The 24,598-nt window shown below is 41.4% G+C and overlaps 1 protein-coding gene across 1 annotated transcript in view; it reads right to left on the minus strand.

Moving 5' to 3' along the window:
- atr (ATR serine/threonine kinase) overlaps window positions 1-24,598 on the minus strand; it is a 91,464-nt gene that overhangs the window by 40,821 nt on the left and 26,045 nt on the right. The window contains exons 13-22 of the mRNA XM_060834511.1: window positions 23,986-24,157; window positions 16,990-17,160; window positions 14,749-14,943; window positions 13,463-13,648; window positions 11,251-11,343; window positions 11,039-11,169; window positions 6,440-6,583; window positions 4,217-4,310; window positions 3,599-3,724; window positions 3,084-3,290 (exon numbers count right to left, since the gene is read on the minus strand). Of these exons, the coding sequence (XP_060690494.1) occupies window positions 3,084-3,290; window positions 3,599-3,724; window positions 4,217-4,310; window positions 6,440-6,583; window positions 11,039-11,169; window positions 11,251-11,343; window positions 13,463-13,648; window positions 14,749-14,943; window positions 16,990-17,160; window positions 23,986-24,157 (1,519 nt within the window). The remainder of the gene's footprint in view (window positions 1-3,083; window positions 3,291-3,598; window positions 3,725-4,216; window positions 4,311-6,439; window positions 6,584-11,038; window positions 11,170-11,250; window positions 11,344-13,462; window positions 13,649-14,748; window positions 14,944-16,989; window positions 17,161-23,985; window positions 24,158-24,598) is intronic.

The raw sequence follows: 24,598 nt of genomic DNA on the forward strand, positions 1-24,598 counted from the left end.
TTCTGCAGCTTCGGCTGAATTTGTTGTGGAACAAATTACCAGACAATGCAAACATTACCACTGTGATGTAAATAGAACCACACAGTGTTACAGCACTGACTGAGAACAGTCTGTTCATCAAACCTGTGTGGGCTCTATGAAAGCTAACCAATTAGTTTCAAACCCCTAAAATGAAAGCAAAATAGTACAGATGCTGGAAATCTGAAACAGACACAGAGAATATTGGAGAAACTCAGCAGGTATAGCAGTATCTGGGGAGAGAAACAGTTCACATTTCAAAAAGTTCTGATAGTGTCCAGCCTCGGCTCTTGTCCCATAGCTTGGTCATGTTTTTCCTTCAAGGATCTGTCCAAATACCTTTAAAGTTTCTGTAGATCGTGGTATCAACAGCTTTTCAAGCATTATATTCCAGATCGCAACAATCCTCCACAAAATAAGGAATTTTCTCAATGTTGCATTCTTTCCTCTATCATTTTAAAGCTGTATATTCTGGTTGCTGCACCAGTTTTCCCTTATTTACTCCATCCAACTGTTAATAAATTGAACAACAACGTCAAATCTTTTCCTAATCTTCTTTACTTGAGAAAATTACAACTGTTTCTTCATCTCCTCCACCAACTGAAGTTCCTTGTAACATTCTAGTAAAACATACTGTACCTTCCCTTGTAATGGAGATTATTTTTTTTAAGAATCCCTACAGTGTGGAAACAGGCCATTCAGCCCAACAACTGCACAAAGTCCCTCCCAAGAGTAATCCACCCAGACCCATTCCCCTACCCTAAATTTGCCCCGACTAATGCACCTAACCTACAAATCCCCCTGGGCAATTTAGCATGGCCAATTGACCTAATCTGCATATCTTTGGACTGTGGGAGGAAACCGGAGCACCCGGAGGAAACCCACGCAGACACGAGGAGAATGTGCAAACTCCACACAGATAGTCACCTGAGGCTGGAATTGAACCCAGGTCCCTGGCACCGTGATGCAGCAGTGCTAACCGTTGAGCACCATGTCAACCACTTAAACTCTTAATTCCGAATATTTATTGAATCCAAATTGGACCTTTTACCGTGGCAGGACTTGAACCCAAGTCCCAGAACCATTATCTGGGTCTCTGAGTTAATAATCCAGCAATAATATCACTAAGCCATTGCCTTCCATCTCCTTACCATCTGACTTAAATAGCCCACAACTGAACACAGTACCACAGCTGAAACCTAACTAATGAAAGCAAAACATTAAAAAATCCATTGAGATTCGAAAATGAACATACTTAATGTACTCAAGCTTTATTTAGAGGCATACAAAACATGTCAGGCCAGTATGCATTACTTAGAGACAAAAAACTGCAGATGCTGGAATCCAGAATAGACAGGCAGGAGGCTGGAAGAACACAGGCAGCATAGAGAGGTGAAGAAGTCAACGTTTTGGGTGTAACCCCTTTCAGGGCTGCAGGGAAGAGGGAAAATAGATAGGACAGAGAAGACAAAGAGAAAGTTTCCTGCATGAGGGGAAAGGGCACAAGAAATAAATCTTGAGCTCTCAATGACATTGGTTAGGATAAATAGACAAGGTCTTTTTCCTGTGCTGGGGGAGTCCAGAACGAGAGGGCATAGGTTTAGGGTGAGATGGGAAAGATATAAAAGGGACCATTGGGGCAACCTTTTCACGCAGAGGGTGGTGTGTGTATGGAATGAGCTGCCAGAGGAAGTGGTGGAGGCTGGTACAATTACAACTTTTAAAAAGGCATTTGGATGGGTATATGGATAGGAAGGGTTTAGAGGGATATAGACCAAGTGATAGCAAATGGGACTAGATTAGGTTAGGATATTTGGTTGGAATGGACGAGTTAGAACATAGAACATAGAACAATACAGCACAGAACAGGCCCTTCGGCCCACGATGTTGTGCCGAACATTTGTCCTAGATTAAGCACCTATCCATGTACCTATCCAATTGCCGCTTAAAGGTCACCAATGATTCTAACTCTACCCAGAGAGTGGTGGGGGCATGGAATGCGCTGCCTGTGGGAGTGGCAAAGAACCTACTCCTGACATCCTCCGTATACCTTCCACCCTTCACCTTAAATTTATGTCCTCTTGTGACACTTTGTTGTACCCGGGGAAAAAGTCTCTGACTGTCTACTCTATCTATTCCCCTGATCATCTTATAAACCTCTATCAAGTCACCCCTCATCCTTCGCCGTTCTAATGAGAAAAGGCCTAGCACTCTCAACCTATCCTCGTACGACCTATTCTCCATTCTAGGCAACATCCTGGTAAATCTCCTCTGCACTCTCTCCAAAGCTTCCACACCTTTCCTAAAGTGAGGCGACCAGAACTGCACACAGTACTCCAAATGTGGCCTTACCGAGGTCCTATACAGCTACAACATCACCTCAAGACTCTTGAATTCAATCCCTTTGCTAATGAATGCTAAATACATCATAGGCCTTCTTACAAGCTCTATCCACATGAGTGGCAACTTTCAAAGAGCTATGAACATAGACCCCAAGATCCCTCTGCTCCTCCACCTTACTAAGAACCCTACCGTTAACCCTGTATTCCACACTCTTATTTGTCCTTCCAAAATGGACAACCTCACACTTGACAGGGTTGAATTCCATCTGCCACTCCTCAGCCCAGCTCTTCATCATATCTAAGTCCCTTTGCAGCCGACAACAGCCCTCCTCACTATCCACAACTCCACCAATCTTCGTATCATCTGCAAATTTACTGACCCACCCTTCGACTCCCTCTTCCAAGTCATTAATAAATGACCAATTAATAAATTAATAAATGAGTTGGACCAAAGGGTCTGTTTCCATGCTGTACATCTCTATCACTCAACAACTCACTTGGAAGCATGAGGCAAAACCGCAGTCAAAGCTCAGCAGCATCTTCTGAATAACATTAACAATAAATAAACTAATTTAAATTGAAAATATCTATGTGATACCTGATACAATCCTATACGGATGTTCAGCAGACATTATGGAACCTTGTTTCAAATGATATAGAATCTTACAAAACATTTCTTCACAATTATTTCAAGACGACACTCCAATTCAAATGATCCCTTACCACAAACGTGGAGCTTTTTCCCTCTGTGTTACTGGTCATGAGGTCCAATCGGCCGGGATCGATTGCTCCCAACTCACCAAGACACTCTCCACAGAGAAGTCGAGCTTGTGCATTTGCATCTTGGCAGCCCTTCAGAAGCACCATCACCAGCTGAGAGATAATAGGCTCCACTGTCTCACTGTCTGTGGCAAGTTTCACCAATTGGTCCTAAAATATATACAGTACATGGATCCAGTGACAGTTTTCCTATTTTAACATGGTCTTCAAACAGAATGTATTTTTCTTAGTGTTAAACAATCACCCTCTCTATGGAGCCAGTGCTGAGGAACCAGAGAGACATGTCAGAAACATCTTGTTTTGTCTTTGCTTATGGTGTTAAAATGTAATACATTATAACTTGTTATATCTGTCATTACTGCAATATTAAGTTCTTCTGCCACTATTAATCTTGAATTTAGCATATATGGTTTTCTTATCAGTGAATTCATTGAAGACTTAAAGCCATTCATGCGTACCTGCTTCTTGAACAAAGTATCCTTCAAACTGGTCAGTGCATGTATACGGACATCTACATTCTCATGCTGAACAGCACGCATCGAAAGCTGCAGTTCAGTTTGTAAGTCTGTGCTTTTAGAAGTCTCCTATCAAACAGAAATTGGTGAAATGAATGTTAACACCAAAGACATCTAATTTCTGAAGATGGGTCACTGGACCCGAAACATTAACTCTGCTTTCTCTCCACAGATGCTGCCTGACCTGATGAGTTTCTTTAGCAATTTCTGTTTTTGTTTTGAATTTCTGAAGTTTGTTAACTACTTGGCAGCTAAAGCAATATTTCTGGGTTCTTTTAAAACAGTTTAATTCACTAATGATTTAATTCACTGATGAATTAATCAGCAAACAGAAAGGGTTGTAGCAAAAGTCTCGTAGTGCCTTTGGGGAGGAGACCAATCTTATGTTTGGCAGTACTAATTTGCACATTTCTCAGCACCTCTGCCAAGCTTCCATTTAATGTTTTGAGAACAGATCACTTTTATTTTAGTGTGTGAAATCTCCATACTATGTGGGGGTAATTTATATTTAAACTTTAAATCAGGCAATCAATGAGTAGCACACTGAAATAAAAGGCTCACCTTTCTATAATCTTGCAGAACCTTCTGGATCTCAGTAAAATCGGGATGTTCTGGCAAAAAGTAAATCTCATGGAGAAAATCTTTTACTTCAGTTCTGAAATAGCAACAAAAAAAGATTTGCTGCAACTTAGCAGTTTTAGCAAATTAAAATTTACTTAGTGCACATCTGCACATGCCATGTTAGCCATCGGTCCAATGCCTAGTGACAGTCACCTGCCTTTTTCCCATATCCCCGAACACCACTGACTCAAATAATCATCTAATGTCCCTTTGATTGCCCCAATCAAACCTGCCTCCACCACACTTGCAGACAGAGCATCCCAGGCCCTAAATATTGACTGAGTGAAAAGGCTTTTTCTTACATCAGCTTTGCATCGTTTGCACATCATTTTAAATCTATGTACTCTCATGCTTGTTTTTCTTTAAGCAGGAATAGCTTCTCCTCATCTACTCAATCCAGCCAAACACAGAAAGCTCATGTGCCACTCTGGGCTTGAGCAGAAAAATCAAGGCCAACGTATTAGTTCGGTGCAGGCAGTCCCTGGGTTGTAAAGGAGTTCCTTTCTGGAATTCATTTGCAAGTTGATTTGTAAGCAAGCTGTAATACAATGCAAAATAGCGTAACGGATCCATTCGTAAATCCAGGAATACTCCTAACTCAGCTCTTTAAAATTACATCCCTGTACGAAATAGCATTCATAAGTTGGATGCTCATAAACCAGGGACCCTGTGTGTTAGAGGTGGGGTGGCTTGGATGACAAGTTATACCAAAAGCCAGATGTACAACCTCTAACTTCAAAGAAGATCAGGGATGTTATGCCCCCTGTTCTGACAATATCTATCCATCTATCAAAGTCACAAAACAAGTTATCTGGTCATTCCTGTTTGCAAGAATTTGCTGCACACAACTGTTGTGCTGCACTGTAACTGAGAATACAAGGCAAAAATATTTTATTAGTTGTTAAGTGCTTCAACACAAGTGCTAAACGTAGTATAAGGATGCAAGTCTTCTTCAGGATAGTATTTTGCAGTATCATTGCAAACAATGACAACAAACAACTGAATTTATGCAATGATTTCATTGTAGCAGACATGACAAGGTACTTCACACTTGAAGAGGACATAAACATCAGAGATGCAAAAGGCATCACTGAACAGTTGCAAAGTTGGGAGATGGAGTTAATTATTTGTACTCATTGTCAGAATATAGATCTGGATCCATGAAAATGTTGCCTACAATATGAAAACAAACTGAGAGGTGAGATCACAATTTCAATGTATGCATCTGTTCTGTTATTCACGAAGTCATCAAAAAATAATTTTACCTCAAGCTCATGCCTTTTATAACAATGACACGCGGACACATTTTTACATCAGCAATAAAACAACAACACTTGCCTCTGATCGAGGATTTTGTGATTACTATGCAGCACTTTCTGTCCTCATAGCAGTTTAAACTTAGTGCCAACTTCAGGCATCTACAGATGGTGATAGTAAATGCACTGAAAAGATTCACTTTTAATTTTAAAAATTGTAGAGTTGCAATATGAACATTGATTGGATTAAGTTAGACCCAAAAATATTATTTTAAAGTTTCACAAACATTTAAAGTTATGTGGAAATTATCACAGAAACTTGACATTGCACAAATCTAAAATGAGCTTTTCTGAAGTTTTTTCAGTAGCAATTATGAACATTATATGCATTAATATCCAGTTTATAATCCCTAACAAGATGCAACTTCAAGTATTTTCACAACAAATAACAGCCTAAAAATTTTAATCAATTTGGAGATTGCTTGCTGGAGTTTGTGGGATGTAGAGAGAAAAGGGAGATTTCTCAACAGTACATCATCTGGAGGAGCGTAGAACTACTGACAGCAACTCCTAGATTTTCTTGTTCAACTGTACATTTATGGTCTTCAGACATTGGTGTCGGCTTCAGCGGACTAAGGGAGCTAGCATTGATAGTTTCCTCATTAAGTAGCGATGGGTACTGCAGATCCTAGAGATTAAAGTCGAGATTAGATTGGTGCTGGAAAAGTACAGCAGGTCAGGCAGTATTCGAGGAGCAGGAAAATCGATGTTTCGGGCATAAACCCTTCATCAGGAAACCTCTGTTTCCCCCATTAAAACCACTGCAAAACCTGGGACACTGCCTGCAATCTAAATTCCAGCTGAATGAATAAAAACAATTAAGCAAATAATACAAGAATTAGTTTACCTGTTCTCCACTATAAGATAACGAAATATTCCAGCTGTCTCCTTTGGCTGAATCGACATTAAAGGCAGCAAAGCCACAATCACTTGACTGAGAAGGGCCCCCAGATAACTAGGATCTAAGCATCGTACAAAGCAATCCCAAGCTCTGAAAGCAAAAGATTTAAATTACAGAATGCCATTAAGGAAGAAATCCGTTAAAATGTTATGAAAGCGGTAACAAGCTGTGAAAACTAATGAGAAAAGTTAAAGCAACTAGCAAAACTCTAATACAGAATAGAATAAGTTAGTAGGAAAGTGGGAAGGTATTAATTCAAGATTTTGTTCCATACTATTCTGTCCAGGCCTCCATGAGAGAAAAATAAATCTCCTCCAATTACTCACCTAACAACTTCAGCATTTTAAGACCTCCAGCATCTCCTCCTCGGTAATATGAACTTTTTAAAGACATCAATATTTATTTCTTCAAGCTCCCTAGTTTCAAAATCCTTTTCCACAGTAAATACTGAGTAAAATATTTGTTTAGCATCAGACCCATTACCTATGGTTCCACATATAGTCGGCCATGCTGATCTTTAGGGGGCCCCAATCTCTCCCTGGTTACTCTTTTGCCCTAATATATGTATAGAATCTCTTTGGATTCTCCTTAATGATATTTGCCAAAGTTATCTCATGTCTCTTTTTTCTCCTCCTGATTTCCCTCCTATGTATATTCTGACTGCCCTTATACTCTTCTAGGATTCACTCGATCCCAGCTCTCCATACCTGATCTATGCCTCCTTTTTCTTGACCAGAACTTCAGTCTCTCTAGTCATCCTGCATTCCATACACCTACCAGCTTTAGATTCCACACTAACAGGGACATCTCTGAACTCTTGTTATTTCATTCTTAAAGGTCTCCTAATTCGCAAGTGTCCCTTTAACTGTGAATAGCCTCCCCAATTAAATTTTGACAGTTTCTGTCTAATATCATCAAAATTGGCCTGACTACAATTTAGAACTTTCACTTTTTGATCAGTTCTACCTTTCCCATAACCATTTTAAAACTGATAGAATTATGATCACTGGCCCCAATGATACCTTAGTCACTTGCCCTACCTTATGCCCCAACAGTAGGTCAAGTATTGCTCCTTCTCCAGTAGGTACATCCACATATTTAAAAAGAAAGTTTTTCTTGTGCACACTTAACTTCCTTCCCATCCAGGCCATTAACACTATGACAGTCCCAGTCTACATTTAGAAAGTTAAAATCCCCGACCATTACAATCCTATTATTCTTACAGATATGTGCAGTTTAGCTTGTACATGTTGTACAATGCTGCTAATGTGTGTCAATACCCTAAAGCTACCAATACAACCCATAAATAGCTTCGTTGCTCATAGAAATGATATATCTTTAGAAGCTTAGAATACAAATTGAACAATCCCATTGCATAATTTAATTCAAAGACAGCTCAGACTAATGCCCTCAGTCATCTTATGTGCCAGCTTTGTGCCATGTCACTGCTTTCTTCTTTAATTTCTACAACTGTTTCTTCATTGTTTTAATGCCATAGATGGAACGGACATACTGGTTGAACACTCGATCAAGATTTTCACCTGGCTCTCCGTGTTCTGACTGTCATCTCAAATTTGATTTTGCTTCAGTTAAGTCACAGCATATATTTATACGGTGCTTTGAAAAGGTGAGTCAGAAAGCAAAATTTGATCAACAAATAAGGTGATGTTAGGCAAGATGGCCATAAGTTTGGAAAAGAACTAGGTCGTAAAGAGAGTCCAAAAAGAGGTAAGAGAATATAAAGGGGTTTAAGGAGGGTACTGTTGAGCACAGAACTAAGGCAATCCCAGACAAGATCAACAATCAATAGGCCAGGATTAGATGGGCCTCTTACTGAGATATTTGTATCATCGATAGTCACAGATGAGATGCCGGAAGACTGGAGGTTGGCTAACATGGTGCCACTGTTTAAGAAGGGTGGTAAGGACAAGCCACGGAACTATAGACCAATGAGCTTGGCGTTAGTGGTGGGCAAGTTGTCGGAGGGAATCCTGAGGGACAGGCTGTACATGTATTTGGAAAGGCAGGGACTGGTTAGGAATAGTCAACATGGCTTTATGCGTGGGAAATCACATCTCACAAACTTGATTAAGTTTTTTGAAAAAGTAACAAAGAGAATTGATGAGGGCAGAGCGGTAGATGTGACCTGTATAAACTTCAGTAAGGCATTCGACAAGATTCCCCATGGGAGACTGGTTAGCAAAGTTAGATCTCACGAAATACAGGGAAAACTAGCCATTTGGATACAGAACTGGCTCAAAGACAGAGGGTAGTGGTGGAGGGTTGTTTTTCAGACTGGAGGCCTGTGATCAGTGGAGTGCCACAAGGATCTGTGCTGAGTCCATTACTTTTCATTACATATAAATGATTTGGATGTTAGCATAAAAGGTATAGTTTGTAGGTTTGCAGGTGACACCAAAATTAGACGTGTAGTGGACAGCGAAGAAGGTTACCTCAGATGATAACAGGATCTTGATCAGATGGGCCAATGGGCTGAGGAGTGGCAAATGGACTTTAATTCAGATAAGTGCGGGGTGCTGCATTTTGGGAAAGCAAATCTTAGTAGGACTTATACACTTAATGGTAAGGTCGTGGGGAGTGTTGCTGAACAAAGAGACCTTGGAGTGCAGGTTCATAGCTCCTTGAAAGTGGAGTCACAGCTAGATAGGATAGTGAAGGCGGCGTTTGGTATGCTTTCCTTTATTGGTCAGAGTATTGAGTACAGAAGTTGGGAGGTCATGTTGCGGCTGTACAGGACACTGGTTAGGCCTCTGTTGGAATATTGTGTGCAATTCTTTTCTCCTTCCTATTGGAAAGATGTTGTGAAACTTGAAAGGGTTCAGAAAAGATTTACAAGGATGTTTCCAGGGTTGGAGGATTTGAGCTATAGGGAGAGGTTGAATAGGCTAGGGCTGTTTTTCCCTGGAGTATCAAAGGCTGAGGAGTGACCTTATGGATGCTTATAAAATCATGAGGGGCATGGATAGGATAAATAAACAAAAAGTCTTTTCTATGGGGTGGGGGAGTCCAGAACTAGAGGGCATAGGTTTAGGGTGAGGGGGGAAAGATATAAAAGAGACCCAAGGGGTAACTTTTTCACTCAAAGGGTGGTACATATATGGAATGAGCTGCTGGAGGAAGTGGTGGAGGCTAGTACAATTGCAACATTTAAAAGACATTTGGATGGGTATATGAATAGGAAGAGTTTGGAGGGATATGGCCCGGGTGATGGCAGATGGGACTAGATTGGGTTGGGATATCTAGTCGCCATTTACGAGTTGGACCAAAGGGTCTGTTTCCCTGCTGTACATCTCTATGACTCTATAACTCAGAGGGATGTGGATCAGAGCTTACAGAGCTAGTAAGAGGTGAAGCCATGGTCAGAATTGAAAACGTAGATAACAATTTTAAAACTGAGACATTGATTGAGCAAGAGTCAAAATATTTGAACAACACGGGGATGATTGGTCAAGAGATTAGTGTAAGGATGTAGGGAATTTAGATAACCTAAAGTTTTTTTTTTAACACACACATAGTAATCGCTGGCTAGCCTAGCATTTATTGTCCATCCCCAGTTGCCCCTTGAGAAGGTGGTGGTTGGTTGCCTTCTATAACCACTGCAGTGCACCTGCTGTAGGGACACTTGCAATGCCCTGAGGGAGGGAATTCCAGGATTTTAGACCAGCAACACTGAAAGGAACACCGATATATTTCCAAGGCAGAATGGTGAGTAGCTTTGAGGGGGAACTTGCAGGTGGAGGTATTCCCTCATCTCTATTGCCATTGTCATTCTAGAGGGAAGTGACTTTTAGTTTAGAATGTGTTGACTATGGATCTTCTGTGAATTTCTGCAATGCATCTTGTAGATAGTACACACTGCTGACACTAAATGTACATGATACTGGGAGTAGATGTCTGTGAATGTGGTCTCAATAAAGTGGGCTGCTTTGTCCTGGATGTTGTCAAACCTCTTGAGTTTTGTTAGAGTTGCACTCATCCAGCCAAGTGGGGAGCATTTCTTCACATTCCTGACTTGTGCGTTACAGATGGTGGTCAGGCTTTAGGGAATCAGAAAGTGAGTTACTCACTGCAAGATTCTTATCCTCTGAACTGGCCTTGTAGTGTGTTTATGTGACTAGTCCAGTTGAGTTTCTAGTCAATAGTAACTCCCAGGATATTGATAGTGCGCGATTCGGTAATGGTAACTGCATTAAAGTCAAGGAATGGCGGTTAGATTGCATGTCTTATTGGAGATGGTCATTATCTGGCATTTGTGTGGCATGAATGCTACTTGTCACTTTTCAGACCAAGTCTGGATATTGTTGAGGTCTTCTGCATTTGGACTGCAATGTAAGGCCTTTGTTACAAATTGTCTTATTCCATTCCCATCCAAAGAAAGCAAAAAGACATCAAGCAGTCTTTCAGGGTAATATTTCTATTCAGCAGTGATCAGTTCAATTTTTTTAAACACAACTTTTAATGTTAAAACTTCAGTGAAATTTAATTTTGCATTCCTTTTCACTCAAACTGTCCTTCAAAACAAACCTGCAGCATAACTCAGGAAATTCATCTCTGTATCGTAGGCCTGTCCTCAGAGTGGTCATCATCTTTACCCGGACGGAACTAATGTGTTTTGGTCCCATCAATTTCATTAACGACATTAAACTATTCATGGCCTGTAAATTTAAAACAGATCATTCATAACTGGTTTTGTTCAAGTTCTTCAAACCATAGGACGACCATAAGAATTTACTTACCATCATTTTATCATTCATTCCAACACTGGAACTCAGTAGATGCATATTAAAAAAGGCCAGAATCCCCAACAATTTTGGTTGCAAGTAGTCTGCCTAGAAAAATAATTTTTAAAAAATCAATAACAGGTTCTTAATGTTTTTATTTCAGATGAAGTTTGTTCAAATATTGACTAAACTAATGTTCGTTACCTCGCACCGGGCCAGTTCAAGTTCCACCTATCCCAGAGGTGTGTCATGACATCTCTGAATAGACTGATTCGAAAATATTTGTAACAGGGCACGAGAGCAGTGTTTGTCAAGTGTTTTTCATTGAAGGACCACTTTGTCATTAGATTACTAATCATAGGTCACAAGATTTTAATTATGATACAGGACATAATGTAAGATTATACATTGCCTTAGTCAGCTTTGTTTCACTTTAGTTTTATGGATATAACAGAAGATATATATGCAACAGGTTTTAGCAATTTAACTTATGCTATGTTTCCTGCTGAGCCCAGTGAAGTACACATGATCTGATCATCTTGTTGGGGAGGCCTCTCCAGCTGGCCGAGACACTGTCATTCATAGCTTCCCTCCATGAACCTTCCACTCACAGCTCCTCTCTTTTCCTCAAATCATTTCTTCCTTCTTGCTGGCCCACACCTGAGGCCTTGCTCAGAGTGACAGCTTCAGGATAAGAGGCAGCAAGTGGAAGAGTCAGGAAGGGAAGTGGTGAATGGGAGTGGGTCAGATAGTTGGAAAGGGTGAACCTTAGGGACAAGCAGTGAGCAGGAGGTAATAAGAGTTATTATTTCTGTTTCTCTCTCCAGTAAGTGGACGGCATGGTGGCTCAGTGCCAGGGACCCAGGTTTGATTCCAGCCTCAGGCAACTGTCCGTGTGGAGTTTGCACATTCTCCCCGTGTCTGCATCAGTTTCCCCCCCGGTGCTCTGGTTTCCTCCCAAAGTCCAAAGATGTGCAGGTCAGGTAAATTGGCCATTTTAAATTGCCCAAAGTGTTCAGAGTGTGTAGGTAAGGTGCATGAGTCAACAGAAAATGTAGGGTAGTAGTGTAGGGGAATGGGTCTGAGTGGGTTATTCTTCAGCAGGTTGGTGTGGACTTGTTGGCCCAGATGACCTGTTTCCACACTGAAGGGATTCTATGATCGATGATTAAAGAGTTGCACTTTTCAGGATCTCAGAGACAACCTTAAACGAGGAATTGTCCCCTCAAACTTGTACTTGTGTTCCTTAAAATTGAGGTCACAGATTCCCAAAGGAATCAATATTAAAAATGAAGTTGAGTTAGTGCAGAATTTTTCCCCAAAAAATACAAATGCATTTATTGAAGCACTGTCCATTCCTAGGTGAAATAATTTGAGACATATTACTATTAAAGAAAAACTGTAGTTACACACTTTTACAACTTTCTCATCAGAAAGGAAATAAAACATAAGTTAAACAGTTACACATTTCTAAATGCCTTTATTCATAACTGGCACTTGTAAAATGAACATAAATGCAAAATCAAATACCAGACTCCACCTTGTGGCAGACATTGATCAGTGCAGGGAGTAGCTGAAGTCCCAAACACGTCAAGAGTGCAGAAGGAAAGAAAACCAAGAGGTAACAGGAGTCAGTTGGACAATGGACATGAGGGATTTTAAAGGCAAGTACGGAGGGTAGGAACAGGAGTGGTTGGAGGTCAGAGAGATGGATAGGAAAAAACACAGAGATTTTAGGATCAAGGGTGAGAGCACAGGGAATAGATACAAAAGAAGAAGTCCCCAGTTGTGGTGCACCAAAGATCTGAGGAAAAAGCGATGTGCACATATGGGATATGCAAATCTGTGACAAGCGATGTGGAGTGCTCAATGGATATTTTGTGCTATTTTATGAACAAAACTAAATGAAACAAGGTTGACGAGTCAAGGTGAGAGGTCTGGCAGTATTTTGTACACACAGTTCTGCTATAATGCATCTATCGTTAAAACAAATTGGCTGTCAGGCGATTGGGTGAACAGGGTGTTTCTAAAGCGCGAAATTTTAAAGTGCGTTTTGGCTGTAACGTGATTAGATCACTTCAAGTGTTGCTTGTACTGTGCGATTTTTGTATAAATTGGGTTGCACAGGAATGCAACGATCACATTCTAGAACATGTGCCTGTATTTTGAAACCAGCTTGTCTACTAGAGGAATCTGAAACAGATGGGCATGAACTACAACTCCTTACCATTAACTCTGCTGAAGTAATGTCTCTGGGTGCTTGGCATTGATCATTTCTCGAAGCAGAGGCAGCCAGTATGGCCAGTCCATTGAAAACCTGCTGATAGTGCTCTCCGATACGCAGCAGTAGTTCATTATGTAACCCTTGGAAATCTTGTCTGAGAAGGCTGCCTAGTTCAAGCTCTGTTTCATTCTAAACACAGAACACAGCGGTAAGAAGAAAGAAATAAGAACTCTGGACCTTAAAACAATGCACAATATGAAGCTTTTCTGTCCTGTCATGGAAGAAAACTGTTTATGCGTTGGTTGCAGAGGGGGGCATTTTGCCAAAAAGTACTAGCAAAACAAATTTTAAAAAGTCAAAAAGTAGAAGGAAAGGAACAAGAAAACAATAAACCCAAGAGTTTCTGAAAGCTGAAAGGATATATTTCTCCTGTGACAAGTTATCTTTAAAAATGGTTCACAATAACATTTTACAGGTCTCCAGAGAAGGTGTGGGATGACTTGCATCACTTCCTGACTCCCAACTACACTGTACCAGATAGATCAATGAAGCAGTGAAACTCGAAAGTTTGCCTGCTATTTCAGGAGTCAGCACAGGTTTTCTCAGGTCCATCATGACAGATCTGACAACTTGCACAGTACAAAGCTGACGAAAAGTAAAAATCTGAAAATTTGAAATAAATCAGAAACAGTCCGGTAGAGAAAGAGAAACAGAGTTACTATTTCAGTTTGATGACCTTTCATCAGAACCAGAAAACGTTGGAGCTGTCACAGGTATTAAATACGGACCAAGCTGGGGAAAGGAGACAGGAGAAAGAACAAGATGAAGGTGTGCAAGAGGGTAAAAGGCAGGAAGAGGAATAGTGCAGGAGGACAAGGGCAGGGAGTTCAAAGAGCTTTTCACCTTCAGACACCATCACAATGGAATTCAACATAAAAATTGAGGAAAGGAAGCTAACCTTTCAAGAAGGCATTTTAAAACTTTTCAGTCTCAACACTAAATCAGCAATTTCACATCATAAGCTTCCATCTTCATAGAATCACAGAATTGTTAAGACACAGCAATTTGTCTCATCATGTCTATGCTGGATTGCTGATTCTGCACCATGACTCAGAGTCATTCCCCTGTCTTTTCTCCACAATCCTGAATATTGTCTCTCTTTAAATAATTATCTAATACCCTACTGAATGCCATAATTATTTCTCATAAGTTGGTTCTACCAGATGATTTTTAACTCACACTGCCATATTTAAAGGCCTCATTATTTAACACAAACACACTGGTTTTACCTGGAGATAATGGAGACCGCGCTCAAGTTCATCCTTTGAGCAGGAACAAACCAGGTGGGAAAAAATGTATTTAAAGTTGTTGATCAATATTTCTCGCCGATTGACATTCAATTGCTTTGCTATGGTCCGGATCAGCAATGAAGAAGTGGTACTGGCCTTTGCAGCCAGGTATGGCAACAGAGATTGCAAGGTACGCTGGAAAATAAAGTGTAATTTACATTATACCCCAGCTCAGATGGAAAAATAGTCCTTTGACAGTGTAAGTGCTAACTTAAGGGAGAACTACAGAGTCTTAGGAACTGAAGTGTGACACAATTTCTCAATTTATTATTAAATAACCCTAATTTATATAAGTGTCTATAAGCCACCTCTGCACTCAACCACTTCAGTTCATTTATTTATCTAAAAAAGAGAAAGACAAGCTTTTATCTATGTTCAGAGAAGTGTGATTTACCTTAAAATAGCCTCTCCCTAGCCTCAGACATTTTTAAAATTAGGTTAGATTCCCTACAGTGTGGAAACAGGCCCTTTGGCCCAACAAGTCCACACTGACCCTCCGAAGAGTAACCCATCAAGACCCATTTCCCTCTGACTAATGCACCTAATATTACGGACAATTTAGCATGGCCAATTCACCTGACCTGCACATCTTTGTGACTGTGGGAGAAAACCCAAGCACCCTGAGGAAACCCACACAGATACGGGGAGAATGCGCAAACTCCACACAGACTGTTGCCCGAGGCTGGAATCAAACCTGGGTCCCTGGTGCTGTGAGGCAGCAGTGCTAACCACTGAGCCCCCGTGCCACCCACAGAGGTGTGACACCATCTGCAGGGAAGGGGAAAAAACGTTTATACAAGGACAAAACAAAAATCAAACCGTTGTCTGAAGTTTCAATTATATTAAACTTTGCACTATTCATTTCAACAAATCCCAACACAAGCTCAACTCTGGAAAAAGGTATATGAAATGAAAATTAACATCTCAAATTCTCAACAGGTTAACTAAATTATTGATCCAAAGATGAGATTCTGACCTCAAATTTGTAGCAACAATAAAACTGCCTATTTCCATCTCCATAACACAGCTCAACTTCACTCCTGCCGGAGCTCAATTGCTGCTGGAACCAACATTTACACTCTCTATCTTCAACAGTCTCTATGTCAGTCACATCTCATGTTCCACATTCTACCCTCCGTAGGCTTAAGGTCATCTGAACTTGGGTGCCACAAAGTAATTGCACAAAGTCACATTCATCTATCACCTCACATTCGCTTCTCGATCTACACCGACTTCCATCAAGTAATGTCGTGATTTTAAAAGTCTCACCCCTGTTTTCAAATTCCTCCATGGTCCGCCCCTCTCTATCTCTGCAGTCTCTTCCAACCCTACAACATTCAGATATCTATACTTTTCTAATTCTGGTCTCTTGAGCACCCCAATTTCAATTGCTCCATCAATGACAGTTATCCCTTCAGTTGTCCTAGCCCTTAGCCCAGATAATAGCTTCCCTACAACCCACTGCCTTGCAACCACCCTCCCTTCCCTTTACAAAAGAACAATACAGCACAGGAACAGACCCTTCAGCCCTCTATGCCTGCCTTGACACATTTTGCCCTTCCATACCATTTAAACACTCCTTAAAATCTAACCTTTTGCCAAACTAAGTGCTCTCATATCTCCTTCTGGATCGGAGTGTCTTGTTTACTGCTTCTGTGAACTGCCTTGGGACAATTAATTATTCAAATTGTCGGATCGCCTTCTAGCTCATCAAGCCCGCCTGCTATTCAAATGATCACATCTGCTTTAACACTTTGCTGCTTTTTTAACAATTCCGCCCTCATAAATCTGTGTGCCATTGCTAATGAGAAATCTATCAATTTATATGTTAAACATAGTCACAAAGCTTCCAGGGCCCTCTTTGGCAAAGAATTCTGAAGATTCATAACCCTCTGAGTAAAATACATTCTCATCTTGGACCTAAGAGACATTCGCCTTATTTTTAAATTGTGCCCAATTCTAGACTCCCCAACCAAGGGAGAACATCTTACCTGAATCTATCCTGACGATCGTTTTAAGCATTTTTAAGTTGCTATGGTATTACTTAAACATTATGTTTTGTTGTTGATGCTTAAATATTTTTCTTCAATATCGTGCAATGAAATTTCACTGTCTTAAACATTTTTTCAGTATTCATTACGGAACAGCTACCATTCTAAAAGAAACTCAATATTTACATACCGTGAGAAAGCGATTCAAATCTGGAAAATCGAACACTTGAGCTACTTCAGACAAGATATCGAGTGTAATCTGCCGTTGGTGATCTGCCTCACGCTGGCATTGTTCTTTACTCTGACCTTCAATACTAGAACTGGCTGCCAGGTGCCTTGTATGTAATGACTCCACCAAAAACTGCAAAAGAAGAAACTTAATATTAGCAACAGCAGATTAATCCATAAATTAGATTGCACGATTGAATTCTTAAAATCATGTCAGTATTTAAAATCAACACAAGTCCAATACATTGGTCATATCAGCATTAAAAAAAAATCACACTCTGCATACACTTGGCTATATCAATGCATATCCAATAGCCTCGGACTTGCAGAAGATACAAGTTTGCACATTATTTGGCTACATTTTAGAATGATTCTTAAACATAAAACCAGTACTTCTGCACTTGCCCTTGTTTACCAGAAATTAAATGGTGCAAGATGCAGTATCCAAGTTATATGTACATGTAACAAAAAAAGTTTTGTGACGACAATAGAAATAATTATACGAAGGAATGACTGCACAGAAAAAGAAAAGACTTTTCATTTAGAAAACATCTGTCAAACCTCCAGCCAATGTATTACCTGTGAGGTATCTCAATGATCCAATGTTATCTAAACAAGCAATTACATTAAAAACAACCTAAGAGTTTAGCACACCAAATGCACTAATCAGCACATTTACAATGTGGTTACCGATGATTGGGGTTGGTTAGCTCAGGTTGACTGGATGGCTGCAATGATGGCAGAGTATGCCAACAGTGTGGGTTCAATTCTCACATCAGTTGAGGTTATCACCAAAGAGTCACTTTCTCAATCTCTCCCCTCGCCTGAGGCATGGTGACTCTCAGGTGAAACCACCATCTCTAATGACAGAGCAGCCCCATGGCCGAGTAAGACTTTACCTTTTACAAACAAGGAGAAGGTTAATATGATAGTGGTTGTTGAACACAGAACATACAACAGTGCAGGCAGGAAAAGACCCTTCAGCCCATCATATCTGAACTGACCATGATGCCATTCTAAACTAATCCCACCTGCTGCACATGGGCCATACCACTCTAGTCTCTGCCTGTTTATGTGTCTGTGTAAATGCCTCTTCAGCTTTGCTATTGCATCTGTTTCTACCACTTCCCCTGGCAGCACGTTCCAGCCACTTAAACTTTCCCCCTCTCATCTTAATCTGTGCCACCAAGCATTTGGCATTTACACCGTGGGCCAAAGACTGCGACCCTATCCACATTTCTTACAATTTTTATATGCTTCTTTCAGGTCACTTCTGAGCTGTTAACACTAGCAAAAACAATCCAAATTTGTCCAACCTCCCCTTATAACTAATCCATTCCAATACAGGCCATATTCTGTAAATCTTTTTTATACTTTCTCCAAAGCCTCCATATCTTACCTACAGTGTGGCAACCAGAACTGCACACAATACTCCAAATATGGCCAAACCGAAGTCTTATATAGCTGCAACGTGACTTCCCAACTTTTATACTTAATGCCCTGGCTGATGAAGGAAAGCATTCCATACACCTTCTTTAGCACCTTATCTAATTGGGCGGCACGGTGGCACAGTGGTTAGCACTGCTGCCTCACAGCGCCTGAGACCCGGGTTCAATTCCCGACTCAGGCGACTGGCTGTGTGGAGTTTGCACGTTCTCCCCGTGTCAGCGTGGGTTTCCTCCGGGTGCTCCGGTTTCCTCCCACAGTCCAAAGATGTGCGGGTCAGGTGAATTGGCCATGCTAAATTGCCCATAGTGTTAGGTAAGGGGTAAATGTAGGGGTACGGGTGGGTTTCGCTTCGGCGGGTCGGTGTGGACTTGTTGGGCCGAAGGGCCTGTTTCCACGCTGTAAATCTAATCTAATCTAATTGTGCTGCCATATTCAGGGAACTATGTTCTTGGACCCAAGATCCCTCAGTATATCAATGTTCCTCAGGGTCCTGTCATTAACTGTATACGTTCCTCTTGCATTTGATCTCCCATCACCTCATTCTAGTCTGTATTAAACTCATCTGTCATTTCTCCACGCAACCTTCTAACTGATCTATATCATTTGACAACACTGTCCACAAGTCTACCAATTTTCATGTCTACAAACTTAATAATCAGACCACCTACATATATTGCAAGCAACAGAAGTTCCTCACTGATCCTTGCGAAACACCACTGGTCACAAACCCCCAGTCACAAGTCCACCCTTCCATAACTATTCTCAGGCTTCTATAACAAAGCCAATTTTCTATCCAACTTACTAACTCACCGTGGATCCCATATGAGAATCTTCTCGACCAGTCTATCTTGTCAACTGCTTTAGTAAAGTCCATGTTAGACCATAAGACATAGGAGCAGAAATTAGGCCATTCAGCCGGAGTCTGCTCTGCCATTCAATCATGGCTGATAAGTTTCTCAACCCCATTCTCAATCTATTTTTGCCTTTCCTACACATCTTTTCTATCTCCTGGTCTATCTTGCACCCCAGCTCCTGACCACAGTTTGGAGGCCTGTACATAACTCAAACTCTTTTTTTTCACCTTTGCAGTTCTTCAATTTTATCCCCATAGATTCTACAGCATCTGACCCTACTTTGTTTCTTACTATTGATTTAATTTCATTTCTTACTAATAAGGCAATCCCACCCTCTCTGCCTATCTTTTCAATAGTATGTACATCCTTAAATATTCAGCTCCCAATCCTGATCATCTTGCAGTCATGTTTCCACGATGCCCACCATGTCATACCCGCCAATTTCAATCTGCGCCACAAGTTTATTTACCTTATTCCTTGTACTGCATGCATTCAGATATAACACCTTCAGACCTGTATTGACCACCCCTCTTCTCATTGTCGTTCGTTTGTCAAGTGTGCTTGAAGTTTGATTTTTAACCCTTTCCATACCACTTTGTCCTATTTGTGTCTGTGCTGGGAGATGTTAATAACCTCTCCTGAGGTCTGCACTCTTAGCTCCTCAAATTCGGATTTGCTAATTTCCCCTATAACTGACTCCGGCCACTTGCTCCCATTTATTTGAAAGCTCTGTCTACAGCCCAAGTTATGTGATTCACTAGGATACTGTCAGGTGAAGATCATCCCATTGGAACAGGCCCCTTCTTCCCCAGTACTGGTGCCCATGTCCCATGAATTCAAACCATTTTCTCCCACATCAACCTTTGAGTCACACATCCCTTTGTACACAACATCCATTGCCCTACCCTTAAATGATCTTTGTCACTTGCTCAAATAAATGCACTTAAATTTGAGAGACTACACATCCCAGCATAAAACAATGCTGACTATCCCTAATAAGTCCATTCTTTTACAAATGTGAGTGAACCCTGTCCCGGAGAATCTTTTCCAATACCACTGAGGTGAGGTACACTGCCTGTAATTTTCAGAGTTATCCCTGGCACCTTGCCAGTAGTTGAATAGGATACAAAAGTTTCTGAACAGACACCTAACACCTCCTCCTCCTTGAAATCGAGTGAGGACTGAAGAAATAATTTTCACCCCTGCTCTAAATTCCATTCTCTAGTCCAAGAATTCACAAACTGGGAGTCAAGGCCCCCTATGGAATCCCAAACTCCCCTCTACCAAAGGAAGCAGAGTTATTGTGGGGAGAAGAACTTGCACCCATTTGCTGCTTGAAAATTTAGCAATATTGGGAAGTATTTCTAGAGACAAGTGCCAAGTGGATCTGGGATTTTGGTGCACCAACTTAGTATAGGCAGAGAAGGGCAAGTATAAATTAGTGACTGACCAGGAAGTCATGCAACTGAACTGAGAAGGTGAGCGGCAGCTTCAGACTTTCCTTTGTCACTGCTCGTATCTGCTTGTTGTACAGCACAAACTAGAGTCATAGAGATGTACAGCATGGAAACAGACCCTTCGGTCCAACCCGTCCATGCTGACCAGATGTCCCAACCCAATCTAGTCCCACTGCAGCACCCAGCCCATATCCCTCCAAACCCTTCCTATGCATATACCCATCTAGATGTCTTATAAATGTTGCAATTGTACCAGCCTCCACCACTTCCTCTGGCAGCTCATTCCATACACGTACCACCCTCTGTGCGAAAAAGTTGCCCCATAGGTCTCTTTTATATTTTTCCCCTTTCACCCATAACCAATGCCCTCTAGTTCTGGACTACCCTATCCTGGGGAAAAGACTTGGTCTATTTAACTTATGCATGTCCCTCATAATTTTGTAAATCTCTATAAGGTCACCCCTCAGCCTCAGATGTTCCAGGGAAAACAGCCCCAGCCTGTACAGCCTCTCCCTATAGCTCAAATCCTCCAACCCTGACAACATCCTTGTCAATCTTTTCTGAACTCTTTCGAGTTTCACAACATCTGTCCGAGAGGAAGACGACTAGAATTGCATGCAATATTCCATCAGTGGCCTAACCAAATTAGAATATAAAATGTAAGTGCAAGAAGCTGGTTAACTAAGATTAAACCATCCGCCGTCATCTCTCTCTCTCATGGGAGAACAGCCTTAGAGCTGAAAATGTGTTGCTGGAAAAGCACAGGAGGTCAGGCAGCATCCAAGGAGCAGGAGAATCGACGTTTCGGGCATGAGCCCTTCTTCAGGAATGAGGAAAGTGCGCCAAGCAGGCCAAGATAAAAGGTAGGGAGGAGGGACTTGGGGGAGGGGCGTTGGAAATGCGATAGGTGGAAGGAGGTTAAGGTGAAGGTGATAGGCTGGAGTGGGGTGATGCAGAGAGGTCAGGAAGAAAATTGCAGGTTAGGAAGGTGGTGTTGAGTTCGAGGGATTTGACTGAGACAAGGTGGAGGGAGGGTAAATGAGGAAACTGGAGAAATCGGAGTTCATACCTTGTGGTTGGAGGGTTCCTAGGCGGAAGATGAGGCGCTCTTTCTCCAGCCATCGTGTTGCTATGGTCTGGAAATGGAGGAGTCCAAGGACTGCATGTCCTTGGTGGAGTGGGAGGGGGAGTTGAAGTGTTGAGCCACGGGGAGGTTGGGTTGGTTGGTCCGGGTGTCCCAGAGTCACGGAGGGAGTGGTCTTTTCGGAATGCTGATAGGGGAGGGGAGGGAAATATATCCCTGGTGGTGTGGTCCGTTTGGAGGTGGTGGAAATGACGTATCATCCATGACTCCCTCGTCAGGTCCACACACCCCACCAACCCAACCTCCACTCCCAGCACCTTCCCCTGCAACCGCAAGAAATGCAAAGCTTGCGCCCACACCTCCCCCCTTGCCTCCCTCCAAGGCCCCAAGGGATCCTTCCATACCCGCCACAAATTCACCTGCACCTCCACACACATCATTTACTGCATCCGCTGCACCCGATGTGGCCTCCTCTATATTGGGGAGACAGGCCACCTACTTGCGGAACGTTTCAGAGAACACCTCAGGGACACCCGGACCAACCAACCCAATCACCCCGTAGCTCAACACTTCAAGTCCCCCTCCCACTCCACCAAGGACATGCAGGTCCTTGGACTCCTCCATCTCCAGACCATAACAATACGATGGCTGGAGGAAGAGCACCTCATCTTCCGCCTAGGAACCCTCCAACCACAAGGGATGAACTCAGATTTCTCCAGTTTCCTCATTTCTCCTCCCCCCACCTTGTCTCAGTCCCAACCCTCAGACTCAGCACCACCTTCCTAACCTGCAATCTTCTTCCTGACCTGTCTTCCCCAACCCCCACTCTGGCCTATCACCCTCACCTTAACCTCCTTCCACCTATCACATTTCCAACGCCCCTCCCCCAAGTTCCTCCTCCCTACCTTTTATCCTAGCCTTCGTGGCACATTTTCCTCATTCCTGAAGAAGGGCTCATGGCCAAAACGTCGATTCTCCTGCTCCTTGGATGCTGCCTGACCTGCTGAGCTTTTCCAGCAACATATTTTTAGCTCTGATCGCCAGCATCTGCAGTCCTCACTTTCTCCTAGAACAGCTTTACAGTCTGTTAAGACTATGGTACTTTGCCTTTAGATTGAATGTAGTATCTACCCAAGCAGGATGTATTTAATAGCCTACCCTGCTACAATTCTGATATTCATTGTTACTTTTGAAGCTGAAACTATATCGAGAAATCAAGTAAAATCAGTATACATCTAACTAATGTTAACGTGCATTTCTAGATTTGAGGTGTTTGACTGATTATAATTTCATCTGTTTGTGATTAATTACAAGATAGTGAATATAACACTGTAGGTGACATTGTGGTACTGTCCCTATCTCTGAGCCAGGAGATGTGGGTTTAAGCAACACCTGCTCCAGGGGTATGTAATAACATCTCTGAACAGGTTGATAAGAAAATACGAATGTAACACTTCCTTAATATGCAGAAAAAAAAAGTAGAATTAGGAAAAATTATTGGAGAGTTGAGATTAAAAGTAGGGTACAGTTCCATACTTTTAAGTGAAAAAAAATCAGTCTATTCTGGAATGAAACATTAAAACATATTGACAGCTTGCACATGCTTTGGGACTTACTACTTGAGGTTCTGGAGTTTGTACTCTGGACTCGTGATTCAAGGGCTGGGGGTGTGAAAATAAAGGTTGATGACTGTATGCTGAGGAGAGGGACTCCACTACATGTTTAATTCAGAGGAATATGAAGAGCTTGGCCATCGACATACAAAATTATCAAGTATTTTAAAAACTCAACTATTCATATTTACGTGTTGGTCTATAACACAAGCTTTCATGTTTTAATGTTTACTGAAAGTTACTATGCTGGTTTATTGCATACTACTTTGATTGCTGTTTAGAATAAAAGACAATATTTTGATCAATGGACATTATCTTTCAGAATTAAGAGTGGGGTGGTTTAATAAATGCAAGGAACCTTGGACATGAAAATTTGGAAAGAACTGTTTAAAGCAGGGTTTCTGTCAAAAAGTGGCAAACGGACACAAAATGTTACAGGAAAACAAGCAAATACTATACAATCGACGTGTAGGCTCATTAGCTGTATCTAGTTAGTCTCACCTGACATATGGGCTTCTTGTACTGGCTGAAGAAAGCTTGCAGCTTCATACCTTTGGATGCAGCTAGTGCTCTGATCTCTGTGTAAGCAGCACCCGCAACAAATGTGAACTTGGACAGCAAACAATGGCATAGGTGCAAAAGGGCCAAGGGAACCAAATCTCCTCTGGCAGCTCTGTTTTACAATATTTAAAAGATAAGGATAGTGCATATATAATCTTGCATAAGTAAATACTTTGACTGTTGATAAAGATGTTAATACTTATACCTAGAGCAAAGAGCATGTTAAAAAACAAGGATGGATTTTTTACACTCTTCCCTGTCAGTGATTGGTTATTGAATTTTAAGTTCCATGAAGGGAGTCTGGCTGATCCAACAGGAACAGTGTAAATACTATTAGTTATTTTTTCTCTGTCAAACTTTAGGAGAAGCTCAGAAAAGAACAACAGTGTTAATCCAACCTTGGTCAAAATTAAGACAAGCCTACTGCTTTACTCTGTAATTTCAAGGAAGATAGAATGTGATAAAAATATCATGATAGAGCATGGGGAAGGCATTATCCACACACCTGTAGTACATTTTTACATATCGTTCTGGTTGGAATATATGCAGCTTC

Source organism: Hemiscyllium ocellatum, chromosome 13 (assembly GCF_020745735.1).
Source record: "Hemiscyllium ocellatum isolate sHemOce1 chromosome 13, sHemOce1.pat.X.cur, whole genome shotgun sequence".
In the NCBI taxonomy this organism is placed as follows: Eukaryota; Metazoa; Chordata; class Chondrichthyes; order Orectolobiformes; family Hemiscylliidae; genus Hemiscyllium; species Hemiscyllium ocellatum.